At 46.3% G+C, this 24,806-nt stretch overlaps 1 protein-coding gene across 6 annotated transcripts in view; it reads left to right on the top strand.

Annotated features, from left to right (window-relative positions):
• Positions 1–24,806, top strand: part of FMNL2 (formin like 2) — a 179,524-nt gene that overhangs the window by 117,037 nt on the left and 37,681 nt on the right. For 5 of the 6 annotated variants that reach the window (XM_062578743.1, XM_062578745.1, XM_062578744.1 and 2 more), the window contains exons 4-9: positions 907–983; positions 4,327–4,410; positions 6,238–6,390; positions 16,409–16,517; positions 17,722–17,798; positions 20,116–20,209. In XM_062578743.1, coding sequence (XP_062434727.1) covers positions 907–983; positions 4,327–4,410; positions 6,238–6,390; positions 16,409–16,517; positions 17,722–17,798; positions 20,116–20,209 — 594 coding nt within the window. Of the gene's footprint in view, positions 1–906; positions 984–3,067; positions 3,245–4,326; positions 4,411–6,237; positions 6,391–16,408; positions 16,518–17,721; positions 17,799–20,115; positions 20,210–24,806 lie in introns of those variants that run through there. The other variant, XM_062578746.1, reaches the window with a different exon arrangement.

Raw genomic sequence — 24,806 nt, 5'->3', positions numbered from 1 at the left:
CAAATGGATTAAGCTAAATCGGAGCCTTTTTATTCTGTGATCAGGCTGTTTTGGTACATTTCCAAGCACAGAGGGCATTAAACAGGAGAGAAGACGATGGTCTTTCTCCAGCTGTGAGAAGCTTAAAGAGGAGGAGTCCCTGGCTCTTAGTGATTGCCTGGACACCAAAGGTGTCCTGCTGACGGCGCTTTTGTAGCGAGTGAAGAGGAGCCTGCTTTCCTAGAATTCAGATGTGCAGGTGTGCGTCTGGGGGTCTTATGCCATTACCAAGGCCTGCTTTGAACCATGGAGTAATGTGGGGCGCTCTCACCATTTCATAGTGATGTTTTGCCAGGTAGCTCTTTCTTCTCCTGTACGGTGACAACATGAAACACCATCTTCTTTCTATGATGTTGCAGCCCACTATTTTTCTTCTAACTTTCTTCATGCCCTCCTCTTAGTTTCTAATTTTGCAGATACAATTTTGTACTTACAAGTTATTAAAGCATGCAGCTGGTAGCACTTGGTTAGTCCATTATTGACTTGCACCCACAAATTTGGTAATTATACATAAATTCTGGCAAATATTTTGTTGCGAGTATAAAGTCACAAAAAGCAAAATTACAGGACATAGATGAGAATCTGGTCTGAACGCAATATTCTCTGCAAAGAGTTTGATCCTAAAGCAAAGCATGTGTTGTAAAGAAATGTATATTTATCTACAAAATTTTGATTTTCTTAATCCTGGAAACTCAAAATGTACCTTGGAACAGAAGTTATTTTTCTGAGTATGCTTTTGTTGACTGTCTGACTATTGCTGTTGCATTCCTGAGTATTTACCTTAATATTTTATTTAGTCAGATTCTGATATTTTCAATAGCATCACGTGAGTACTAATGTTATTTTTGTCTGCTTACTGAATTATAGAAATTCAGAAGACGAGTCCAAGAATCAACTCAAGTACTCCGAGAACTGGAAATTTCTTTAAGAACAAATCACATCGGGTAAGAACTTTTGATGACCTCTGCTCTTAGATCTTTACATCTACCGCTGATTATCTTTGAGAAATTTTCTCTTTGTGTGATAAGTAATGATCCAGCCTGACTGATCGTAAAGACGGTAGGGCTCTGTTAAGGGATAGCTGTCATCTCTAGAGAATTCAGCTTTAATCCTTCCATGACAGGGCCAGTCCACATCCCTGTGAAGTCTGTGAAAAGACTGCAGTCAACTTCTGCCTCCTCTAAGTAAGGCAGAGGGGGAGTAAGAATCTTTGGGTCTAGAATGATAATAGTATTGCAGCTATGATATGTATATATAAAAACATGCTGCACTATAGCTTTAACGTGATATAATTGCATGAAGCTCTGGCTGTAAATAATTTTACCAGTATTTTACTTTCACAAACTAGAAAACAACTTGTCAAAGAGCAGAAGAAAAACAATCACCAGAGATGGTGGTTCAAGTTAAGCATGTCACCTGCAAAGGTGTCTTTAACGTGTTATTTTGTGATCTTAGTGTGTGTCCAGCTAAATTGCATCAATTTTACAGGAAGCTGTTCTTATTTTAAGGAAAGAGAAACATTTTAAACTATGAATAGAACAGTAGTGTTCTTTCTCACCACCAGTATTCTGCCTTACTGGTGCTTTAGAAAATCTCTGCTTACTGGTGTCACAACTACATGGTAGATGGAGAAAGCACATTTCCAGAGGGACCAGGCTGGCAAGGTAAAATAGCTGCAGCACAGCTGCATGAACGGACTATAGCCCTGCACCTTGCTGCACTGATAGTGGGAGGCCTTTGATTGCTCTCTGGATACTGGGTTTTTAGGAACACTAAAACTGTTTGCTACAACTTTCATAGGATGATACAGCAAAACACCAGTATTCATCCCAACAGGAAGCCATATTATTGTTGGAAACCTCTTCAGTACAGCATTAGCAATGTGTCTGTAAGTGCTGCCATTCCCCAGGGCGACTGGGACTGTTACCGAAAACCATATTGCTCCAGGGAGCAATATGTCCACAGCACGGTGCTGCTGCTGCTTCCCAGAGACTAAACACAGAGCAAGCAGCAGGCTGAGATGCGTGTGTTCAACGCAGGATGTCACTCCTGGAGCTGAGACCAGCCACTGCAAGGAATGGTGGTCAATGCCTGCCTGAGACTTCCGTGTGGTGTTGAGTTGGCTTTCTGAAACGTGGCAATGGGGGGTCAGAGCAACACCAAGTTTCTCACATGCCATGGGCAGAGCAGTGTGGGTCAGGCTGCATCTGCAGGACTAAGCCAGCATGTTGAGCCCGCAGTCGAAGCCGCTGGCCTCAGCCCAGGCCACAGCGGCAAGGAATGGTTTGGTTCCATGGAGCTGTCAGCACTTCATTAGTCTACAGCTTTGGAGACTGGCACTCGGCTCCCAGTAGTGCTCTCAGGTGACAACATGCACGAAAACCATGGGCAGGGGAAGACCCCACTGTGGCATATGCTTGCGTGGCTCTGCCGCGTGTCCTGGCGTAGTGGGCTGGAGAGCTCCCTGCGCTCTGTCGTTTGCCCTTGGGTCCGTTGTCTTTCTGCTCATGTCTAAAATGGAATCACCTGGCCGTGAGCCAACTGTGCCAGTGAAGGCCAAATTTACCCTATTTGAAGGGAGTTCCTTAGAAAAAGAGATGTCTGAAACTGAGCATTTCCTCTCTTCTGAGCTGCATGACTGACAGTTTGGACAAACCTCTCTCTGCCTTAAACGCAGGCACGAGCTGGTTGGTGCTTTGCCGTGCTCCAGGACCGACGGCCTTTAGCGCGGGCGGCCTGATCTCCAGGGTAGGACAGGCCCTTCCGAGGTGTTCCCCAGGCCTCAGTTAGATCAAAGAGTTTAAGTTGTCCGAATCCCTGGATGAGAGCGAGCGGCGAGACCCTGTGCCGATACCCACCGGCTAGATGTCTCCAGACCACGCTAAGCATTGATTTCTCAGGTGCATAGTTCAAAGTCCTACCTGGTAAGCAGTAAATAATAATGAATCTTACGTGCATCCCAAGGGCTCGTGGCGAGGCTGGAAGAGAGAGGAAGATCCTAATGCATTGCCTGTGCGTTCGTGCATGAATTCTTGGCATGCTCTTCCCCGTAAAGCTTGAAAACAGTTTGAGGAAGAATTGTTTCCATTAGCTGGCTGCAGAGTTGGATCCAGGCGTACACCCCGCTGAGGGCTGGAGCCTTTTGGTGCTGTCAGAGGCGTCGGCGACTGAGCGGGCGAGCTGAGCCGGCCCTTCCCGCGCCCGGGTGAGGCAGCGACGGCAGTGCACGCTGGCGAGCCGCGGGGCGACCGCTGCTTCTCGCGCTCGCAGAAGCGAGGCGCTGCGTCGGCCTCCCCGGCACGCTCGCGCGGTCCCGCTCGGCGCGTGTCGCTCCACCCTGCTCTCCCCTCTGCTCTCTGGACCCGGCTGAGGGCACAGGCACCGCCGTGCGTTTCCCCGTCGCTGTGCGGATGCATGCGAGGCACCGCTTCGAGACACTTCAGCCCTGGGACACGGCAAACATCTGCAACAGCCTCCTCCCACCCCCCGGCTCTGGCTCCCGCTTCGTTTTGCCTCGTTTCCTAACGCACAGGATTTCCCGCTGGAGACGGAGGGCGTTGAGTGTGACACGCTGCAGGCTTGTGATGGCTTGCAGGCACTCGGAAGGAACTGAGGGGGTACAAAGCCAGTGTCTGTTTATTTTGTTCACTTGGATGAAAGACATGTTTCAAAATAAATGTTGTAAAAATGCCAGGTTGTTTATTTTAGTATGTAAATAGCGAAAGATTTAAAGCCTGAAGGCTAGAATAACTCAAAGTTAGTAAGTTTGACTCTGCCGAGAGTAAAAGATACATAGCTACAAGGCACCAAAGGCAGAGCGGGCGACCCTGGAGCCACAGCTCCCTCGCTGACTCCTCGCTCGTCCCCGTGGCACTGAACCTGCCCCGGTGACGTCCCTGCGCCTCCGCCGGTGCCTGGGGGAGAGCCGGGCCGACGCTCTGCCCGGGCGCCCTGCTCTCCGCACAGCTTGCGTTTGCCCAACTGCACCGATTTTCAAATGTAACATGGTATTTTAAGTCTTCGAAAACTTTGGAAAAATAGGCTTTTCTGAATTGCAGATTATTTTACATTTGAAAGTCCTTTAAATAAATAGAATATATATATATATATATATATTTTATGATTCCTTTATTCCTGAGTGAGCAAGAACGCCTTTTGCTCAATAGCGCTGCCTTTCCTACAATGGAAGTGTCTCTAGTCCTGACAAAGAATCCAGTAACAGCGCAAACCCAGTAACGCTCTGATGCCTAATGGTTTCTCTCTGATGTCTGATGGTTTTCCTGACAGGTGGGTCAGGGAGTTCTTGAATGAAGAAAACAAGGGCCTGGATGTTCTGGTGGAATATTTGTCATTTGCACAGTATGCAGTCACGTAAGTAAGCCATGGCTTGTACTCGCTGAGCTTGCAAGGCAGAACAAAATTGCTCGTATCTATGTAGACTGAGAGCGTGAAGTACGAGGCCAGCTGCTCTGCCTTTCTGGTAGAGGGGTTGTCGTGCTAGGTACAGTGTTATGTCCATACCAGAACCAGAGAAAAGAGTAAAGCTAGTCCAAAACTACTGGATCGCGACATGTTGTAGAGGAAAAAAGCCTGTGTTTAAGCCTTGAGATCATTTATATTCAGGGCTGTACTGCCATATTTCTAGCTTTGATAGTTTCTGACTGTCCTAGAGGTACAGTGCAAAAAAATAAAAAAAATAAAATCAGCAGATGTGTTGAAACAAGCAGGTGACTTCCTTAGAAGTAGATGGGCAATTAGTGCCCCTTTTCTGAGGCTCTTTAATTGGTTTCCATCAGATTCCAATTTTTTCTATTCTTCTCCTCATGTTTATCAGTTTATAATAGGTAATATTTTCCTAAATCATAATTAATATTTGTCATTTGTGAGAGACATTTTTGTGGATATGTAAACTGATATTCAAGCATTCTTTCCAACCACAGTGATTTATAAAGCTGGGAGGCCATGTTCAAAGCAGCACGCACACATTGGCTACTTTTCACAATACTCCTGGCAAGCAAAGGTGTTATCATCATGTCCAGTAGATGCACTACGAGATAAGCATATGAATTTCAAGGTCATCTTGCAAGTCAGGGCAAAGATGCAAAACAGGCAATGGCAACTCTGACTTCTAGTCAGCTGGGAATCAGGCTCAGTCATTTAGGTAATAGATCACTAATTTTTTCCAACAAATTTGGAAAAAAATCAACTTTCAGTAATTATTATATCTCAAAATTTGAAATAGGTGTTGAGCTGAGGATCTGTTTTTGTATATCCACAAGATTTCACTTCAGCACGTTGTATCAATAGATTTTTTTTATAAAATTGAATGAAAAGAAGTGGTTGGTTAAAGATACTACTGTAGTTGGGAACTCAAGCTGAGTAGAGTGGGTATTTTATTTTTAGAAAAGATGCAATCAAATGTATGTATACCGTTGCACAGAAACAAGATTTTTAGTGGGATTGTTATAAAATTAATGAAGGAAAATTATATGTTTAAGAAATGTTACTAACACTGGAAAATTGTGCACAGCAGAAAGATATGTTTGTATAAAGACTTTGTTCCTAAAATTATATAAGTGTATGGAAGTTAGCTTGCTGAGTTTTTTTCTTTCTAACATGGTAAACATGAGTAATAACCTCAAAAATTGTACAGGGAACAAGCAATTTTTGCTTGAAATAGCAGTACAACAAGTTAGAAATCGAATTCTATAATGGCTTTAGTAATATTTTACATATGCTTAGAGATGAGCTTGGGCCAACGAGCCGGTATGAAGGGTCAGTCACATATTGATGGAGGCAGCTGAATTAGTACTTGCACCGTGTGCTGATGTATTAAAATAAAATGGAGGCAGCTTTAAGCATTCTCTCTGTTCCTTCAAGGTAGTTCTGTTCATCAGCGTATTGGCCAATGTTGTGTTTATTTTACATAGAAGTCGAATAATACATAGCTGTTTGATTCTTCTGAAATTCTATGCTTTTGTGGTTAGTTTCTGCCTTTGTCAAGGTCCAAATTTGCTGTAAAATGTCTTTGAGGCTAGCAGTGAATTGCAGCTGGAGGGAAATCAGTTTGTATTGCTTTCTTCCTTTCTTTTTGTAGTCTTTTGGGACCCGGTAAATCTGCAGATGTTTAATAGGAAGGAAAATCCTATGTACATCTTTTCTATGTAACTCTGCTTTGGAACTTCTTTTTTCTTTCAGTTTTGACTTTGAAAGTTTGGAGAACAATGTGGAAAACTCAATGGACAAATCCAAACCTTGGAGCCGATCTATTGAAGACCTGCACAGAGGAAGTAATTTACCCTCACCGGTTGGCAATAGCATCTCCCGCTCTGGCAGACACTCCAATTTACGGTAAGGCCTTTGAATCAGGCAATAGGCGCCGTACAAACCGTGAGTGTCTGAGTGAGGAGAATCAGTATGGTTTTCCAGTTACAATTTTTTCACCTTCCCTCTTTTTACAGTATGGACTTTACATACACAGGACAATTTTGAGGTGGAAAGGAGGGCAAAGGTAGTAACATAGGGAACATTATGCAGTGGTTGAGGGTATTAAAAGAATAATAGGGCCTCTCTTCCCAACAGCAAGATGGCTTAAGGAGGCACATACATTTCCTTCAGGTAAAATGTGGCTTGCACAGAAGAAACGATCACTCTCCTCCAAAGAGTATCTCAAGAGTGTTTTCATGAGCCCAGCCATGCCGGAGCTCCTGTCTGGTGTTTCTCTTTTAGCAACACTTTCCTTCCATGATGCTGTGAACAAGAATTGTTTTTTAAAAAAGGCCACTTCATTCTTCAGACCTGCTGTCGGTTGTAGCCCCAGCCCAGGCTTTACTATGAAGTCTCTCTTTTCAAATACTGGAGTTTTTTATTTTAGGTTGTTAAAAAAGGCATGATCAGTTCCCAAGACTGAATGTGGTCAGCTCTTCTATAGACCTTCACATTCCTTGGATACTTCCTCATTATTATAAAACATACTAAGCAGCATCTTTAGGCTACCAATACAGTTACTTAGGAACACAGCTCAGAATGTCAGATGGAATTCGCTCATATGTCTTTTCAGTTTTTTGGCTTTTGTGGGGTTTTATTGCATAACACTGTGAGAGGTAAAGAAGACCTACAAGACAGATCCTGTGGGAACTTGTAAATTTTTGCTACATCTTTCAGTAGAGGTTCAGTTTTGGTTTGTGAGTCAGTGCTAGTGTTAGCTTTTAGTTCGTGTTCAGTGTTCATCAATAAACAGATGCAATCCATCTACAGCTTGAGTTATAATGGATCTGATAGCAAGATGATTTAATTTAAGGTCATCAGGGACAAAGTGGACAGGAGGAGGCAGACATGCAGTTCTGGCAAAAAGAAATAGATGGTGGAGTGCAAAATTGGTTGACTAGTTTTATTTTTTACATATTGCAAAAGTTTGGTGGCTTTGGCGTTTGATTTTCTTTGAACTTCAGTTATTATGACAGAGACATGGTAGAGTCTTGTGGCCATAGGAGGATGTTTGGTCCTGTTCTTTGTCTTTTGGAAGGCAAGTTTGTGATTACTTATACCAGGAACGCATAAGTCAGGTATACATTACGTCTCTTACATTTTTTCTCTTCCTTTCCTTACATCCTTCCTCCTTTTCCATGTATCCCTCTTTTTTCCTTATCTTTTGTTATTCCCATTTCAATGTCTCCTTCTGTGCATCCTTCTTTTCCACCCCTCTTTCAAACACTCTTCTCCGATTCTCTTTCACATCCTTCCCCTCTCTACTTTCATCTACCTTTCACGGACCATCAGATTGGTTTCTCTGCCTGAACAGCTTCAGTCCAAACGCCGCCAGAGCTGCTTTTCACCCAACTGCCTCTGGAGCGGCTTCCCTTTGCGCTCTGCTGATGAGGCTTCAAGCCGGAAAATCTCGTAAGTCACAGGTGTAAGGCAGCGCACAGCAGGCGCTGTGCGGTGCATGGGAACATCGCATCTCGCCCCGTGGGAGCTCCCCATGCATTATAATATGATAATCATACGTCTCGGGTAAAGCAACAACCTGAATATCAGTGGGGGTTTCCAGCCTCTAAAATGTCTGATTATCACATTATAACTTCAAAGTGTAGTTTGCTTCCATTGAGCGGGATTTGCTAAAAGCCAAAAAAAAAAAAGAGAAGTGTCTTGCTTTGAAATAAGGTGTTATTTTTCTTTATCGTATTGTAAGTAGTGTTTAAGGTTTATATCTAAGACACAGAGACTTAATCATTGTCTCATCTTTTTTATTATGATAGAAATATTGCTCTAACTTTGGTCCAGAAAACTACTTGGTTTGTTCTTAAACTGATGGGGAGTTTGATCTGAGTGAAGACCTCTGAGTTTGGTTACACTTATCTAATGCGCGTCCAGTATTAGTACAGAAATATAATGGAGTACAATGCTTGTGTTTCTAGTTCCCCTCCTAAACCTTGCCCGTTGTCTACAGAACTGTCTTTATATCAGGGGAGTTTGGACAGAAACTGTCCAACCCTTACGTGGAATTAGCATTTTAGGGAAATTAACTGTTGAAGCCTCTTTGATTTGTATCTCTTAAAGCAAAAAGTTTTCTGTTTTGAAATATGCATATTTTTTTTCTGTGGATGGCAGATATGTCTATTAAAAAACCTAAAAGGTAAAAAGTATACCAGAAGTTTTTTGGAGGTGAGTTTTCAGTATCTTCTTTAATTAGAAGATACTGATGTACTGAAATGGAAGCTTTTCCTGAGAACAAGCCTAATTCTCATCAAGTAAGTGTGTCGGATGGCATTTCTGGTCCCAGTCGGAAAGGCCAAGCTCCATAGCTGGGTAGACAATATGTCTGGGATGTTCTGAGACCCGGGTTACAGTTCCTCTTTACAGAAGTTCCTCTTTTTTCTGTACTAAAAAGACCATGAAAATGGAGATAAAGAAACAAGGAAAAGAGTCTGACAGTTTTAATGGGGTAGTTTAAACCCAAGGAGCCAGACTCATCCCTCCGATGCCTTGACGGTGTGAAAAGTGTGAGTGGGTTTGGCCTGGACTCCTTTTCAGTAAAAGAGCAAAAAGGTCTGGGGAGAGTTGTCCAGCTGAAGGGCAAGTGCTAAGTTATTACTCTACCTATAATATTATCTATAATCTCTGTTTATCTATAAAAACCCAACCAGATCCACTAGAGCTTTGTAGCAAAACATGTAATGGCTCACTTGGGTGCCGGCAGGGGCGTGGGACAGAGCAGGGCCCGGGTGGCTGTTGCCACGACTTAGCGGCTGTGGCCCGTCTCCAGGTGTTTGCTGTCCACTGTCCCTCTCTCTTCACTCTCTGCATCTTTGGAAGTTCTTGGTTTTGTTTTTTGTGTAAAACACACATGCACACTAAAATCTCAACATTTCTTTTAGATGGAAAAATGTTTCTTGACAGCTCTAATACTTGTTTTTCTCAGTTTTGGTGTCTATACCAGTGTCACAATACTGGTTCTTCAGCTGCCACGTTCAGCGACTGTCCAACCTGCCCAGTCTTCACGAGCTCTTACAGGCCCAGCTCATGCGTGGTGTACCTATTTAGTTATTTTAAAATGAAGAGCAAATAAGAACAAAATAATATGAGGAAGTGCAAGCAGGGTCATACTGGCAAAATGTGCAGCTGCAGTGCCGTGAGCAGTTCCCATTGCTCCCAGGCAGGCCAAGCCTTCCCCACCAGTGACACTGCCATGTGCTCCATCGGTCTGCTTATCTGTGTGCCTAAGGCCATCCATTTTCAGACTGTGGTTTTAGCTGACTTTTGGTGGCTCTTCTGCGCCGTGTTAAGCTCTGCCAGGTCCAGGCTCGGTGGTGTTTCTGTGCAGAAGAGGCCCAGGGACATGGGAGGCAAGCACAAAATGAGGGCGGGAGGAAGACTGGGGATAACTTTGGAGATTTTATTGCTGTGTTTTGAGGAAGAACATTACTTTCATTTGAGAGTCATACTCTCTTTTCAGATAAATATTAATGCATACTTTGTAATGTCCCAAGCCATTAGAAATTCCCTTTCTTCTGAGTCAGTTACTTCAGTTTTCAAGTGGGTTGATCTCATAAAAAATACATTTCTTTCTTAAAATCTACAGAATCAATAATGAGAGAGCAATTCAGGCTAATGAATCTTAATCCATAAATGGACTTTAAATACATTCAAAAATTGGATTTAAAATTTGCCCTGCTTTTCATACTGTAATGATTTAGCTTGGCCTTCATCATTAGTGCATTCACTGTTCAGGACCGGCTGACTTCGGGATCATGGGTTTTCATCAGATGTTTGCTAATTTAGCAGCGGTTATCTTCAGAGCAGCCATTTGTGACACTTTTGGTTCTCGTGAAAAGCCGCGGCCGTGCAGACCTCGGCCGTGCATCCGTGCTGCAGCCGTCTCCCGCGCGGATGCGGCGGCTCGGCTGGCGCAGCTCTGCTCTGCGTGCTGCTCCGCGGGCCGGGGCGCTGCGGGGAGCAGCCGCCGGGACGCCGGGCGCGGGGACGCTCCTGCCTGCCTCTCGGGCACCCAGCCTGGCGGCAGCGGGACATGGGGGGCAGCGCGGCGGGGCGAGACCTGGGGAGGAGAAGTGGTGCTGAGAAGGGAAATGCCGGGAAGGGGCAGGGAGCAAACGCGTTGGTGCTCCGGGGTTTTTCCGGTATGGCGTGGCAGGTCCAGCAGCCCGTCCTGAGCGCTCCCACCACGTGTATCTGTGTCCAGAGTCACTCACGGGCTGTGCGGCCTCGGAGGAGGGAGGGAGGACCAAGATAGACTGTTTTGCTTTTTTCTTTCTCTTTTTTAAACAGCAAAGCAATCTCCTTGGCTTTAGGGATTAGTAATTTGCCCAGATTCTTTCAGAGGAAGACGAAAACAAGAGGCTGGCAGACATTGTTTTTCTTTGCTTTGTGTTTGCAGCTTAAAAACAGCTCGAATTTCTCTTCTGCTTCCCTCTTTCTTACCCTTGTTTAAAGCGACAGAATGGAGAGACTTTCCGAGGCCACGGCTCCCTGTTCTGCCTCACTCACGGCAGACGGTTATGCTTGGCTGGAGCACTGGTTACACCTCCGTGGTCACAGCGCTCACGAGGGCCAGCATGGGGCGAGACAGGTGGCCCTGCCCTCCCCGGGCCTCGTCCCCTGCTGAGTGGTGGCAGCTCCGTGCCCCCGAGTCTGGCAAACCCACCCGTGGAGCCAGCTCTGATAGGCAACTGGACAAATCCAAGGTCTGTTTGTAGGAAAATGCAAGACCTTCCCCCTCCCCCAAAGTCCTTCTCTGCCGTTAGAATAACATTCATAATACAAACCAGCACCACCTCCAAACCATCCACTACAAAGTTGCATAAATTTAGTCACCAAAACTCCAAACCTAAGTCAAAAGCAGGAATCCTGCCCCGGCTGGGAGAATGCCGAAGAGGCGGTGAAGTCCTCGCTGGGCTGTGCTCTGCTCTTGGCGCTCTTACTGTGAGCGAGTCGGTGTGGACAGGTGAAGGCAGGAACACCTTTAGCAGACAGCAAGAGGAGAGCAATAGGAGACAGCAACCAAAACCAGGGTTGTGCAATAATACAGTGCGTTAGCACCGCTTCGCCATCGTGCTTGGGCACATGTCCTCGTTGTAAGCATAGAAGTCCCCCCATTGACATCAGCGGGGCTGGCAGGAGTTTGTGCTGAGGTTTGTGCTCACCTACCTTGGTGGAAGTTACCTCACTTTCCTTGTAAGCTTTAAGTATCCCAGTTTGTTGCATAGGTGTCTCAGTTATCCACATGTGGATCTTTAGCAGCTGAGGGTACTGCTTCTCGCCAGGAGACTCTCTCACCTCTTGGGTTTTCTAGCTCTCGGTGTACAAGGTGCTGCCTAAGTCTGGGACATGCTCAGCGTTTTCGGCAGTCCTGGCTGATAGCGTTAACAAAGTGACATGGATGTGGAGACAGAAGTAGTTTTTCAAAATTGCTTTCATCAGGCTTGAGAGACAGCTGAGGTGGGAAAACGTCTTTTTTCACCTTTGTGTACGAGGCTGGTGGATGAAAGAGCAGCCCGATCTCCCGAGAGTCGTGGCAGCACCTTTTCAGGCTCCAGCTAAGGAACTTGCCAACAGATGGAATAAAAATTATGAACTAGTTGTTCTTGAACAGAAAAGTACTTCTGTTAAATCAGGATGAGGAGAACAACCTTAAATTGTACTGTATATTTCAGCACAGATTTAACCTTACTTTTAACTGCTGCTGGTTTTTGCCATGCGGGCGCAGTGGAACAGCTTTGGAAAGGCTGGTTCGTGCACACAGGCGCAGAGCTGCAGAGCACCTACCCCGTGGGACAGCCCCTAACCCACCCCCAGCCTCTGATAGCAGGAAAATATTATAAGCTGCAGGAACTTGCTCATGGTCAGGTTTTCAGTTTCTTCTTTTTTCAAAACTAAGGTTTTATAGTTCTTTAAAGGAGGGGCAAAGGAAATGTAAGAGGAACCATCTGACTTCAATTACTAGAATAAATACACTTGCAGTGACATAATCTTTGACCTGCAGCGGAGAGGAAATCAAAACCAACAATTCATCCAGATGCTGAGCTCAGTCTAATGTTTAGTAACAAGAAATGAAACAAAAGCAAAGGAAGATCATCCACCCTGGTTTGGCTCATGTCTTGTAAAGGGAGGCATTAGAGCTGCTGCCAGTCTGTCCTTTCTTTAGGAGGGAAATAAATAACATCAGGAGTTGTTGCAAGTACCACTAATACAGAAGAAACATCTTGATCTTAGTTCCAGTGTGCAGAACCGTTGTAAAAGAGTACAAAAACCTCCATCAGTTCACGGCATTCACGTCTGTGTGAAAGAATTTGCATCCGTTGAAGGGAGCCTGTCTAAGCGTGGGGCAGAGTCCCGTCTGCGCTGGCAGGGCTTCCTGGGCACGCAGCGCTCGGCTGCGCGGCCTCCGCTGCCTTCTCGGCCTCTCGGGAGCTCGCGTCGACGAGAGCTCGGGAGCGGGAGAGCGCGCGGGAGAGCGCGCGCCGCTGCGCAGGGGACGGGGGAGGCAGGAGCAGCGGCCCGGGGCGCAGGCGGGCCTGGGCAGAGCCGCGGAGCCCCACGGAGGGAGCCTCGGTGGGGGCTGGCAAGGGGGTCCGGTAGGCAGCTCTGGCGTTTCCGTGACCGGTTCTGAGTACGGGAAGGCGCGAAGTGGACATCTCCGTTCTTCTAAACAGCGCTTCGGCTGTCCGCGGGACAGCTAGCGCCAAATGTGACGCCTGCGGCCGAGTTCCTGTGGAGCTTCTCCGTGTCTTCAGGAGGTGAATATCAAACGTGTCTGTGAGTCCACCCCGTTTTGGTCCCCATGTTGCCCTCTAACGCCAGGGTTTGGTTAGGTGTCTGCAAAGCTGTACCCGTAATTAGAGGTGTAGATGGGAATGTTTCGCAGTGCAGGGAGGCTGCTTTCCAGGTAGTCTGTGGATGGGTGCCAGGCTGACCTGATTTCCAGGAGAAGAGGGTACTCCAGAGTCCTGCTGACCTGCAAAATAGCCCTGCTCCCAGCTTCTCATTCCCCTTGCTCCCCAAGCAGATGGAAATCCCATTTTTTGCCTTTGTGTTCATCTTTTATTAGTTTTACGAATCTTGCTCCTGTGTGTTACAGCTGACAAGGATCTGTAGATGTTTAAGGGCATTCTGAAATATAAGGAGTTGATGTATCAGACACCAAAGAAGCTTTTTCTTCCATCCATGGCATGATATAGAGTCTAGTTACTCTGCTGGTTAAAATTGTAGGGAAAATATTATATTCAGTCTTCAGCAGTCTGAAACTGAGGTTATTTACATGCAATGTTTTAAGCCATGAGATTGTCGGGGGAGCCTGCGTGCTTGGGTTGGCCTATCCCATGCACAGCCTGCCTCCAACTGAAGGCCTGACTATGATACCTGAATTATTTCTGCACTTCCCTGTGCGCGTTGGAGGCAACATCCCATGAACTCCTCCCTCTGAGGCGCCCGAGGTTTCCCGCGCGCGTGCTGGGAAGGTCGGTGCTCTGCGGGAAGCCCGGAGGGCCGGGCCGGGGCTGGGCGCCTGCGGGCAGGGTGGCTGCGCTCCCGCCGGCGCGCGGCATCCCCGCCGCCGCGGCAGGCCAGGGCTTCCAGGACAAGCAACCACAGGCCGGGGGACTCGGCCGTGCCTGCTGCCGCGCTCAGCCGGCTTAGGAGAGGGGGGAAGCATAACGAAGCGGTGCCTGGGAAGCAGGCGTTTTAGCAGGACGCGGGGGCACGCCGCGTGCTCTCCGGGCACGGGTGTCGCCTCTTGGCCCGAGCGGCAGCCACGCTGCCCGGCTCGGCAGGGAGCGGCTGGGAGGAGGGAGAGGCCCTGCACCGCGGGGCGCCCCGGTAGATCGTGCCTTCCTGCACCTGCGCACTCCTGCGTGCGGGTCCTCTCCGCTCGGAGAGAGCTAGAGAGTCTGGAGAAAACAGGTCTGCTGTTACTCCTTCATGTGCTTATTGCTAATCTTTCTTCTTATTAATAATGATAATTAATGCTAATTGCTATGATTTTAAAAACTATGCTTTTCTTAAAGCCAAGTGAGTAGCACAAATTAGATGAGTAAGTGCACAGTAACATCAGCAATAAATGGGGCAGTTCCCCAAATATAGAGAGGAAAAAAATTGGAGGAAAACAGTGTGAGCTGTGGCCACTGCAGAGCCTTTTGCATTTGGAGCTGACAGACTAAGTGGAATCTGTGCATGTCACTTAGAAACAAATACACTGAGCTGCAGCACTTGCCACAAATGATATTTCTGAAAGAAAAATACTGCCTTTGGGAATGCTCAGACATTTGCAAGCTAACGAGTTAAACAGTTAAAGAAATGTTCCTAGTTCATCGTGACACAAAGTAGAGCAGTTTAGCTTAAACTAGGAAGGATATCCTTCATTTGGTTGTAAAATAGGTGGAGATATGCAACTTTGGATTGGCCATGTGGTTATTCTTTGTACTATTTCATAAGTATCATCTGAAAATAATATGGATGTAAGACAGACCATTTGTGATAAAACCAAAGCCTTATCTGACTTTGGCTCTTAACAGATGCTTAACGTAAGAGCGTAAGAGCGAGGCAGATACGCAAAGATCTTTCTGCTGGCACACATGCCTGCTTCCAGCCGCCTGTGGATTTACTCATCTAGCGATGGACAGTATCTTGTATTTAGCAGTCTGTGATGGATTTTCCCCTGTGACTCTGCGTGGGTGCTCCGGAGCCAGTGCCAGCGTTTGGCATCCGTGGCATTCCCTGGTGCCGAGCTCGGGTCCGTGGTGGCCTTCCTGAAGAAGGGAAGATCCGGCCTGGCTTTGAGCCTGTCGCCCGGCAGCTGTATTTGGTGCGCCGCGGTTGCCGTGGTATGCGAAGGAGTGACGGCTCGTTCCCCGTTCCCTCCGTCCGTGCCGCCGCGTTCTCCCTCCTGGCTGCTTACCGGGCTGCGAACCCGCAGTCACCTTGTCTCTCTGGAAGCTATTCCGTTCCTCAAGCCTCCTTCTTACCTGCTTTGGAAGAGGTTTGTAGTTGAGTTTTGAGTCACGCTGGGTGCCGGTATTGATTAATTGTACGTAAGTATGGTAATTTCAGCACAGGGTCCTGTAGCCTGGAAGCTTTTTCCCCTGCAGTTGTTTTCATGTAATAAATTTAAAAATAAGCATCTGCCCTTGTGCGTTGTCCAGGTTGCACAAGTGACGCTGCCTGACGCCACCTGACGGGTGACGGTGTTGACGGGGGGTCAAGTCTCACCTGTGAACGGCTCTTTGCTCCCCACGGGAGCGGTATCTCAGGGAGAACTGAAACGCGGTTTTCATCTAACGCGCCGTGGAAACGGCAGATTTAGATTTCTCTTTGGGCTTATTCCATGTACTTATTTAATTAATTCTAGGCTGATTTACCAGCTAGGGGTCACGTTTGTTTTCTCCTGTGGGTAAATCTTCCTTTTTGCACGAGAGCTGCAGGTGCTCGGCGCTGGGTGGCCGCGCCGGGGGCAGCGCCGCCGGCGCAGAGCGGCAGCCTCGCGCCTGCGTGCCGCCGAGCGCGGGGCTGCGCCGGGCCAGCGCCGCGCCGTGAGCGCATCGCTGTGACGGCCAGGGCCGAGGGTGGCCCGGGGCTGGAGAGGGGCCGGGAGCCGCCAGGCCCTGCGCGGGGCTCACTCCCGTCCCTCCCTGGCGCTGCTCAGGCCTCTCCGCGCCTCCGAGTGCTGCTCCTGCAGCCCGAACGCGACCCCCGAGCGACTGCTGTTCTGCTCCGTTTGCATGCACGGGGTCAGACATTCGCACGCTCTGCAGACCTGAAAGATGTGTGTGTTTTCACTGGGTGGAGAAGTATTTCCATTCCTTTATTCTTTTTGCCTAGAAATAGTTCTGTGATTGATGAAAACTATTTTTGTTTGCAGGTATAATACCTTGCCAAGCCGAAGAACGCTAAAAAATTCCAGATTAGTGAGTAAAAAAGATGATGTTCATGTCTGCATCATGTGTTTACGTGCCATAATGAATTACCAGGTATTTCCATTTTAGTTCTTTGGGATCACATAACTATTTCATTGCTTGCAGCGGAAGGGACAGCTTAGCCGTGAATTGTAAAGCTGATGCAAAGCTTTGAATTCTTATTCAGTCTTAGATGGGCTAGTTGGGAAGCTGTGTAACGCAGTCTTTACCCACAGAGGATACAGCTGGCCTCGTGCACATGGAAAGACCCATAGAGTCATAACAGCACGTGCATGTTGAGCCAGGCCCTATTTGCAATGATGTGTGGTTTGCCCTCACTGGGAATGAACCTACACAATGGAAATTACAATTTGTCTCAGGATTTAGCTCTAGCACATAGGAAATATAATGAGAATATTAGATGGAAAATATAAGATTTTGCTGTATTATATGTGTATTGCAAGACAATTACAATAACTGCAAGTCAAAGAATAAATGAAACCAAAATTAATCTTAATTTCATGAGTTTCTTTCATCTTCAGTGGGCTACCATGGCTATACAGCATGCCCAGGTAGCTCCAGATGCTTCAGATTTTTTCCTATAACAGTTACTACTAACAGTTAGTGCTTCAAAGCAAGTCTATCACGAACACCTTTATTACGAGTTGTTTAGTCTGCAAGGTATTCCCAGTACCCCTGCATATGTGAACCCTGCTCTCAGTGGTACCAGCTTCCTGGGATTTATTGAATTTCTTATCTTTAAGCAATGATCTTCTAGTAATAACCAATCCACAGTTTTCCAAAGCAGTTCTTTTTTTCACATTCAGAGAACAAACCCAGAGTATTTTTGCAATTACTGCATGCAGCAGTCATTCTGTGGCAGCATGCGCATTAGAAAATAAGTGATTTTGGCAGCTGAATTGCAAATTCCTCTTTAGAGAGCAAATGACACACCTGATTGTCAGAACTAGAACGGGGAGGAGGACAGGCAGAGGGGTCGGCCACGGTGCAGGAGCAGCTTCTAGGGCCCTCAGGGGCGTCCTAAGGCTGACATAAGGCCGAACGGAGCTCTCGCTGCCCTCGCAGCGCCAGGGTGGTTGGTATGCGCGATATTAAATGGAAATGTGCTGACTGACTTTGTAAACTTGACAACGTTTTGTTTGGCTTACAGCATTGTGAAAGACTGCCAGATCTGGCCAGAGATACGTAATTTGTTGGATTTAAAAAATAGTATTTTCAGTTTCAAAGCTGAAACAATATTTTCCCCTTTACTTTTCAGTATGGATTCAATATGGTCATGTCACATCCACATGCTGTTAACGAAATTGCACTAAGTTTGAACAACAAGAATCCCAGGTAGGATATACTGGCTTTTAGAGAATTTAAGAGGTAAGTAAAGAAGGTTTGGGCACTGATTTTCAGAAGTATGTTTATGCACAAACCCGTAGCAAAAATTTGGCCTCTTTTTTGAGTCAGATTGTATCTGTATTATGGTGCAAACAGATAAGCAATTGCAGTCTAGCTCCACTGGGTTCAGGAGTTACTGGCTCTTTAAATAAAAGTTTGCCACTTAAGCACCCCAACTCTATTGCCACGCGAAGATGACGCCCTACTGATAGCCAGCAGTTTAGCATGTGATTTCTCCTGAGGAGCAGGAAAGGCTTTTTACTAGGTTTTCTCTGAGGGGTCCTCAGGTTGTAAATCCTTTTGGAGAGGATTCAGCTCTTGCTCTGTCTTTGCAGAGCACCTGACTCCGCGCAGGGCTGCTGCCGACCGCAGCAGCCGTTCCGCAGCTGCAGAGCAGCACGGCTCTGTAAGGCTGCGGCCGCCCTCACCCCGCGCGCCTGTTCCCCCAGCAGCCGCTTTCAGTGAGAGGTCTCGTGCATGTCTGATGAAACCAAATCTGAGAAACAGATATTTGCAAGGCAAGGTAAAACTGGGGGGTGAGAGAAAGCGAGACAACGGCAGCACTGCAGCCCACGGGTGTGTTGCCGTACAGCGCACTGCCTGAAATCTCATCCTAGTGGAAGTAGGTACTTCTTCCCTTCGTTTATTTAGGGTTAAAACAGCAAGCCTGGGCAAAGTATAAATGGGAAGGACATGGGAACCTTACTGTGTTTGTCACATTTGGTGTCCCGTGCCTGGAAATCAGGTGATTAAGAGAGAGCCTCAGCTTTCATTGTTTAAATAGATTTTTTTTTTTTTTTTTTTTTTTTTTTAGATTTCAGGTTATAGGAAATGCTTTGAAAGATGACTAAAATAATCTAAAGGCAAAAATTAATGTTATTGCTGTTCAAAACCTCTTTTTCTTGTTTTAGTCCCATCATGATTTTTGAGGAAACCTGCGTTTTGAGTGCTTGGGGTTGGCAGAGATCTGCAGACAGGGAAGCAGCAGCTCTGGGATGTGCTGCAGAGCTGATCAAAGCCCAGAGCTCCACGCTGCCACGGGGCAGTTCGGTGCTGCAGGCGTGCGCAGGAGGGCATTAGGGCACGGCTGTAATCTCCGTCCCTTCTGTTTGTGCCCAAGTGGTGACACCGACCCGGCACTGCCAGTCCTCTGCCCCTCCTGAGCACAGTTGTCCCTTGGGGAGGATATGATGCACAGTCCATAGCAAAAACTCCTTGAGCTTGTCTGAAAGAGCTTGGATTTTCTTCCTATGGCAGGAAAATTTGGCGAGTAAGAACTGAACACGATCCATTTAAAAATTCCTGGGAAAGTGAACATTTTACTTGGTTTCCAAAGGTAATGTTCGTACTCTGAAAGCCAAAAGATGTCTCTTTTCTGTAATGTCTGGTTTGAGTAAACCCTTCAGCATGGGACTAATTTCTTATGTGTTTGCATGATCTTAATATCTGCTAATAGTTCATCAGGCCATATAGTCCTGTTGGTGCTTTTCCTTATGCAAACCCTGTAAGGAAAGATTGGGAATTATTTATATTACAGTTACACTGAGTCTCTTGCTTATTTTTTTTTCAGTAATCTGTTGTCTTCTCTCCCTCATTAATATGCCTGTGCTAGCACTGCCATCAATCAGTGTGCCCAGATTTGCTCAGGAGGGGAAAGACGTGCTAAAGCACCACTTTTTTTTTTTTTTTTTTTTTTTTTGATTATGAATAATATAAATTATCATAGAAAATAATTCAGATTTGTATCAGGAAAAATACAGATTTGAATTAAAAGCACTTTCATTGAAGACTGGACTCAGAGGAAATGGGCTGCTTGTGGTGAAAACAGCTGACTAATGGTTGATGTGTGGTGATCCTGGATTTGTAATCTTGCCTCCTTTTAGAATTTGCATAAGATAGTTCTCTTGGAATGCAAACTGTAGAAACCTGACATGGTCTGCCGTTACCAGATTTCTGTAACTGACATCAGTTTGCTTAAATTTCCATAGATACATTTTGTAATTTAAATTTTTGCATGGTTTGATGAGCATTAAAATGGTGAAGAGTTGCCCAGACAAGAGCATGATCCTGGGAGAGTGACAACACCCTGGATCAGAAGGCTCTCAGCATTATGCACCCTATGGGGTCAAGCTTTACTAGTTTCTAGAGACTGGAGAGACACTGAACGTAAAGGACTTCTCGCAGTGTCTCACGTGTGTTTTGCAAACAGGTAGCAGGTGGTTCACCGTGTGGTTGTCACTGATGGTCGTGTTTTCTCTCTCTGCAGAACGAAAGCCCTCGTCTTGGAACTGCTGGCAGCAGTTTGTCTGGTCAGAGGAGGGCACGAAATCATTTTATCTGCATTTGATAACTTCAAGGAGGTATGTTATTTTGCTTTATTAGAATTTGACGTGCCTTTCTGTTGTTCTCTTATGCGTCATTGGCTACAGCTTTCTGGTTCAGCTAAATGTCATAAAGTAAGGAGACGTGCAAGTTTTCCAAAAAAGTACTTTGAGCTGCGAGGAAGCAGATAGTCGTTTCAGGATCTGATTAAATGGTGCTTCTTAAGCGGATGAGTCTTTGAGAAGATGTCCTCTCCGGTAAAGGCCATGATTAATGTCATAATTAGTCTCCAGGGTAACAGGAGAGAAGTAGGCTTGGACTCTAGGGTCAGATCCTTCTCTTAGCAGAACCAATTGCTCTAGTGTTTTGCTGTCCATCAACCCAGTCTCATTTATGGACTGAGCTGGTGGTGGGATTCCAGACTGCAGGAAGGGTGGCTGTAAAGCACAGGCTGAAAATTCAGCAGCTCCTAGCAGAGAGTGTGCAAGTCCTGGGCGCACGTGGGCGGGTGGCCGGGGGCCGTGGTGGAGGCACCCCAGGTCACACTCTGCCTGCGAGACCAGGGCAGCGCGTGCCCGGGCCAAGGATGTGCAGCAGGAGCTGCGCCACCGCACAGGCGTCACGTTCCGCCTGTGGCTGCTTCGAGCCCGCCTCTGACTTCTCATTCGGCCCATTTTAATGGTTTTTAAAATACACATGCTTTAGGGTTTTTAGGTTGCTTAACTAACTTGTTATTGGTTAGCAAATGTGATACAGAGCAAGCTGGCCAGAGCTTTGTTTAATTCATTTTTAGAAACGTAGAAAAGACTGTATATAATGGGCTTAAATACCACAATGAAACTGCTTCTTTAAAAATTACAGGGTATAAAACTGCCATGTCTAGGACAATTCTGGAACTTGAGCAGTTCTTATGCCAGCACTCTGTGCACCTCTGTGTAAAGGGCCAGGTCCCGACAAGGTGAATCCAGAGGTCCGACAAGGTGAATCCAGGCTGGAAATCGTCCCCCCTCACGTTTTGGTTGGTCACACGGTCTCTCTTAACTGGAAGGTGAATGGAAATTTTGAGGGCTTTCCTCTGAATGCCTCTGAATTCCCTGCATCTCTGAATGCTTTTTTTGTATTCCCAGCTGAAGGAAATAGGAACTCTTTATCAGATCTCCCATTTTTCAGACAACAAGCTCTTGAAGAGCAAAACTTTTTACTATCACGTGGAATTCTATTTGTGAACAAATTAAAATCAGGTCTCTGTGATGAGACACTGACTAAGTTGAAATTAATATAGGTTCTCCTGTTGGCTCAAGCAGGTCAAAATTGTGTGTCATGCATTCAGGTGTATCACATGTTTGCACACAGCAGCTAATGGATAAGATTCAAGAACATTGTGTGACCGTTTAGAAATCCTAGTGTGGGAATAAAGTCCTAGAAAGCTGCTATTCTGGTTTATTTGGAATATTGCGTAGATGTGTGGCTTTATCATCAAAGAGCATCTCGTCTTGCCAGGTCTAAAACTATCACACTTGATGAGTAGCAGCTGGATGGTGTAAACATGTAGCATGCTTTTCCTTAATGCCACCGTTGACAGCAGTGGGTTAATCCAGGTGGTCGGCAAGCCAAGCTGTTAACTTTTTTACTTTTTGTGGTTTGTGAATTACCCCTGGTAAAGAGATATACATCTCTCTGATTTACATCCACTGTAAGGATTTGCATGTCGCAGAGCTTCACCATAACTGTATTTTTGAGGTGATTAGTGTGACCAGAGCCAGAGCTAAAGGCTTGATCTCCGGTGTGGTCCTGTTTTACCAGCCTCGACTCTTGCAAGACCAGACCTGTGCTGAGTATAAGGTTTGCTCCACGCGCGGCGCTACCCGAGAGCGCAGGCGGTGCGAGTCGGAGAGCTGCTGCCGCGGCTCCTCCCGTGATGCGGGCGTTTGGCCATCGCAGCGGTGCGAGCCAGGAGGAAGCTTTGCCCCGACCTACGCCAGCCAGGTGGATCGTCCCAGTATGGACTTAAGACCTGTGCTCAGATGGATAAAGACCTGTGGTCCTGTAGTTGGCAGGCGACAGGCACAGAGTTGGGATGTGCAATTTTGATTTCATTCTTTCATTTGTGCTGTAGTAGCCGTGGGTGAGTTACCCGGTATCTTTGTCTTTATTTGCATCTCTGTCAAATGGAGGAACAACAGAAGTGTATGCAAAAGGGTTTTTTTGGAAGAACAGGTGGTAATATTTAAGAAGTTTTTTAAATAGGAAAAGCACTGTATTCATGCTATATGCAGTATCCCAGTTTTAAATTCTCCATCACTTATTACTACATTATAATAGAAGAAATATGACTCATTAGGGAGGATGCTATTAGGGATTACAGATAAGTGTAACAAATGGCTACAATGGAAATACCACTCCTAACAGTCTGTAAAGCCTGTTAAATAGAGCTTTTTACAGGTCTCGGGGAAGTGTAAAGTTCCATTTGCTGTTTTATCTTCCTAACATCTTTAGTAAAGCTTTTACGCTTCATTTTAGTTTCAAGTGCTCTGCCATTTTTTTCTCTTGCTGACATTTAAAATACATAGTAGTCCAATCAGTTTGTCCCTCATTATTTATTTATTCTATTCCTGTTCCCTGTTGATCCAGTCTTCTGCTGCAGTGCAACTGTCTGGATGCTACAGAAATGAGTGTGCAAGGAGGATATTTTACATTTCTAAACTCTGATTTTAGCTGTTCTGTTTATCCAGTTATGCTGCTTACATCTTTCCTCTGTGCTGTTGTTTTCCACTTCCCTCCTGGGCAAGTATTAATTTTCAGTAATGATTTCCAGACTTTATAGTCCTTTCACCTGGTATATGAAAAACCTTGGAGGTGCTGCCGTGTGAAGCACGTGTTGGGCAGCCAGCGTTGGGTGTGCAGCAGCGTATTCCCAGGCGAAAGCCGTGCAGGCTCAGGAACGTTCGTGTGGCTCCCGTAACCCCGCGCTGCAGGGGTGCCGCGGCTTCCTTGCGGCTCTCCCATCAGACGCAGCCTGCGGATTTAGGATGGATTAGACTTGTCAGACCAGATCTCTGCCACGCTATCTCCTTGCCAGGAAATAACTTCAAAAGAGACCTGAACTTCAGTCTAACGCTCACGCTGTAATAAAGTCAGTAGGGAAAACAGGGTATTTCAGACCAAATTCTGCTCTCATTTACATCAGGATGAACATCAAGTATTTTATGAGGCTTTGAGCTTTACTCTGATGCAGATGAGAATGGAATTTAGTTCTCAGGATTTGACTGTGCTGGAAAATTGCAGTTGATCTGAATCTTCTTGAGAATTCTTATTGAAAATGACTTTTCATTTGAAAATGATTTTACAGGCCAGTTTTTTTCTGGCTGGAGTCAAGATGTTCAAATGGAGGATTTTTTTTTTTTTTTAAGCTGGCTGTCTAGAATTATTCTTGTCCCGTTATTTCATTGGAAGTTACTGGTTCTTGTGCAGAGGCTGCTGCCCTGCGGCGGGGCCACAGCACCGTGTGCTGCGAGCCCAGCCCGGGGCTCTGCTTTCGGTAGGTAATTCAGTGAATGTTGAATTGGCCATTTCTGGCAACAGACCTGTAGGTTTTCTGAAGCCACCAAGGCGCAAGAAACTAGTAGCTTGAGAGGCAATCAAATACAGCACAGCTCAGCCGGAAAGAAAAATCCAGAACCGTTAATCTTTTACCCAAAGGGAAATGAAAGCCAAAGGAGGGAAGCAGTAGTTTGGGGCAGATGGAGGAAGGGCAGGTTCATTTTGTACAGGTTTATTAGCATTCAGGAAACCATGCTCATCTTAGCAAATGTGAGCCTCCATTCACATCAGGTAAGAGACAAACTGTTGAATACCTTTTCTTAATGTTGCCAAAAGGCAGGAAGCAGTTATAGTGAAATCCTCCTCTGTAGTGCAGGGAATGGATCAGTAGTTTTCTAGGAGATGGCAGGATTAATTTCTCATCTTTCTTTGTGTTGAACCATTATGTTCTCTGTAGTTTTGGCAGGAATTTGCATGCTGAGTATAGCCAGGTCAAGGTTAGTCTTTTGCACTGCACACATCTGCTTTCTAATGGACGTCTGCGTTTTGGAAATGATTTGGTGCTGACAGTGGCAACTTCCAGCTCTGAGATGCAGTGTCCTTAAACGCTCAGCTCACGCATGCCGTGGGGTTTGCTCGATCCTTCCACGTCACTGTGAATCTTTCCCCATTACCACCTGAATTTGCTCTTCCATGTCTAGGAGCTCCAGGTCTGGGCTAAACAGGAAAGAAAGTGCAAGTGAACTTGTGCAGAGCCCATCTCTGCTTGCTCCTGGGCAGGGTGGGTTTACTCACCGTCCCGTGTTTCCCTTTGCAAAGATGGTTTTTTCCTAACTTTCATCACTGTTGAAGTCCTGGCACTGCTGAGCCTCCGTGTCAAGAAAAGCCTTTGCTGTGCTGCAGACTTCGTGTTTGCAGGCTCTGGGATAGGAGAAACTCAGTTGGGAGGTCCAGGAGATGTTTTGATGTGGTTCCAGCCACCCTCTGAGTGTCGCCGAGCTGCACACTGCCTCTGAAATGTCATGGGGGAGATGGGGTGCAAGGCCCTGTGGTGGCCCCGCTCAGCCGCGGCGCTCGCGAGCGCAGGCTCCTCTT

Source organism: Rhea pennata, chromosome 6, assembly GCF_028389875.1.
Source record: "Rhea pennata isolate bPtePen1 chromosome 6, bPtePen1.pri, whole genome shotgun sequence".
NCBI lineage: Eukaryota > Metazoa > Chordata > Aves > Rheiformes > Rheidae > Rhea > Rhea pennata.
Note: the sequence above shows the minus strand (reverse complement) of the source record. Positions and strands in the feature narration are given on the sequence as shown.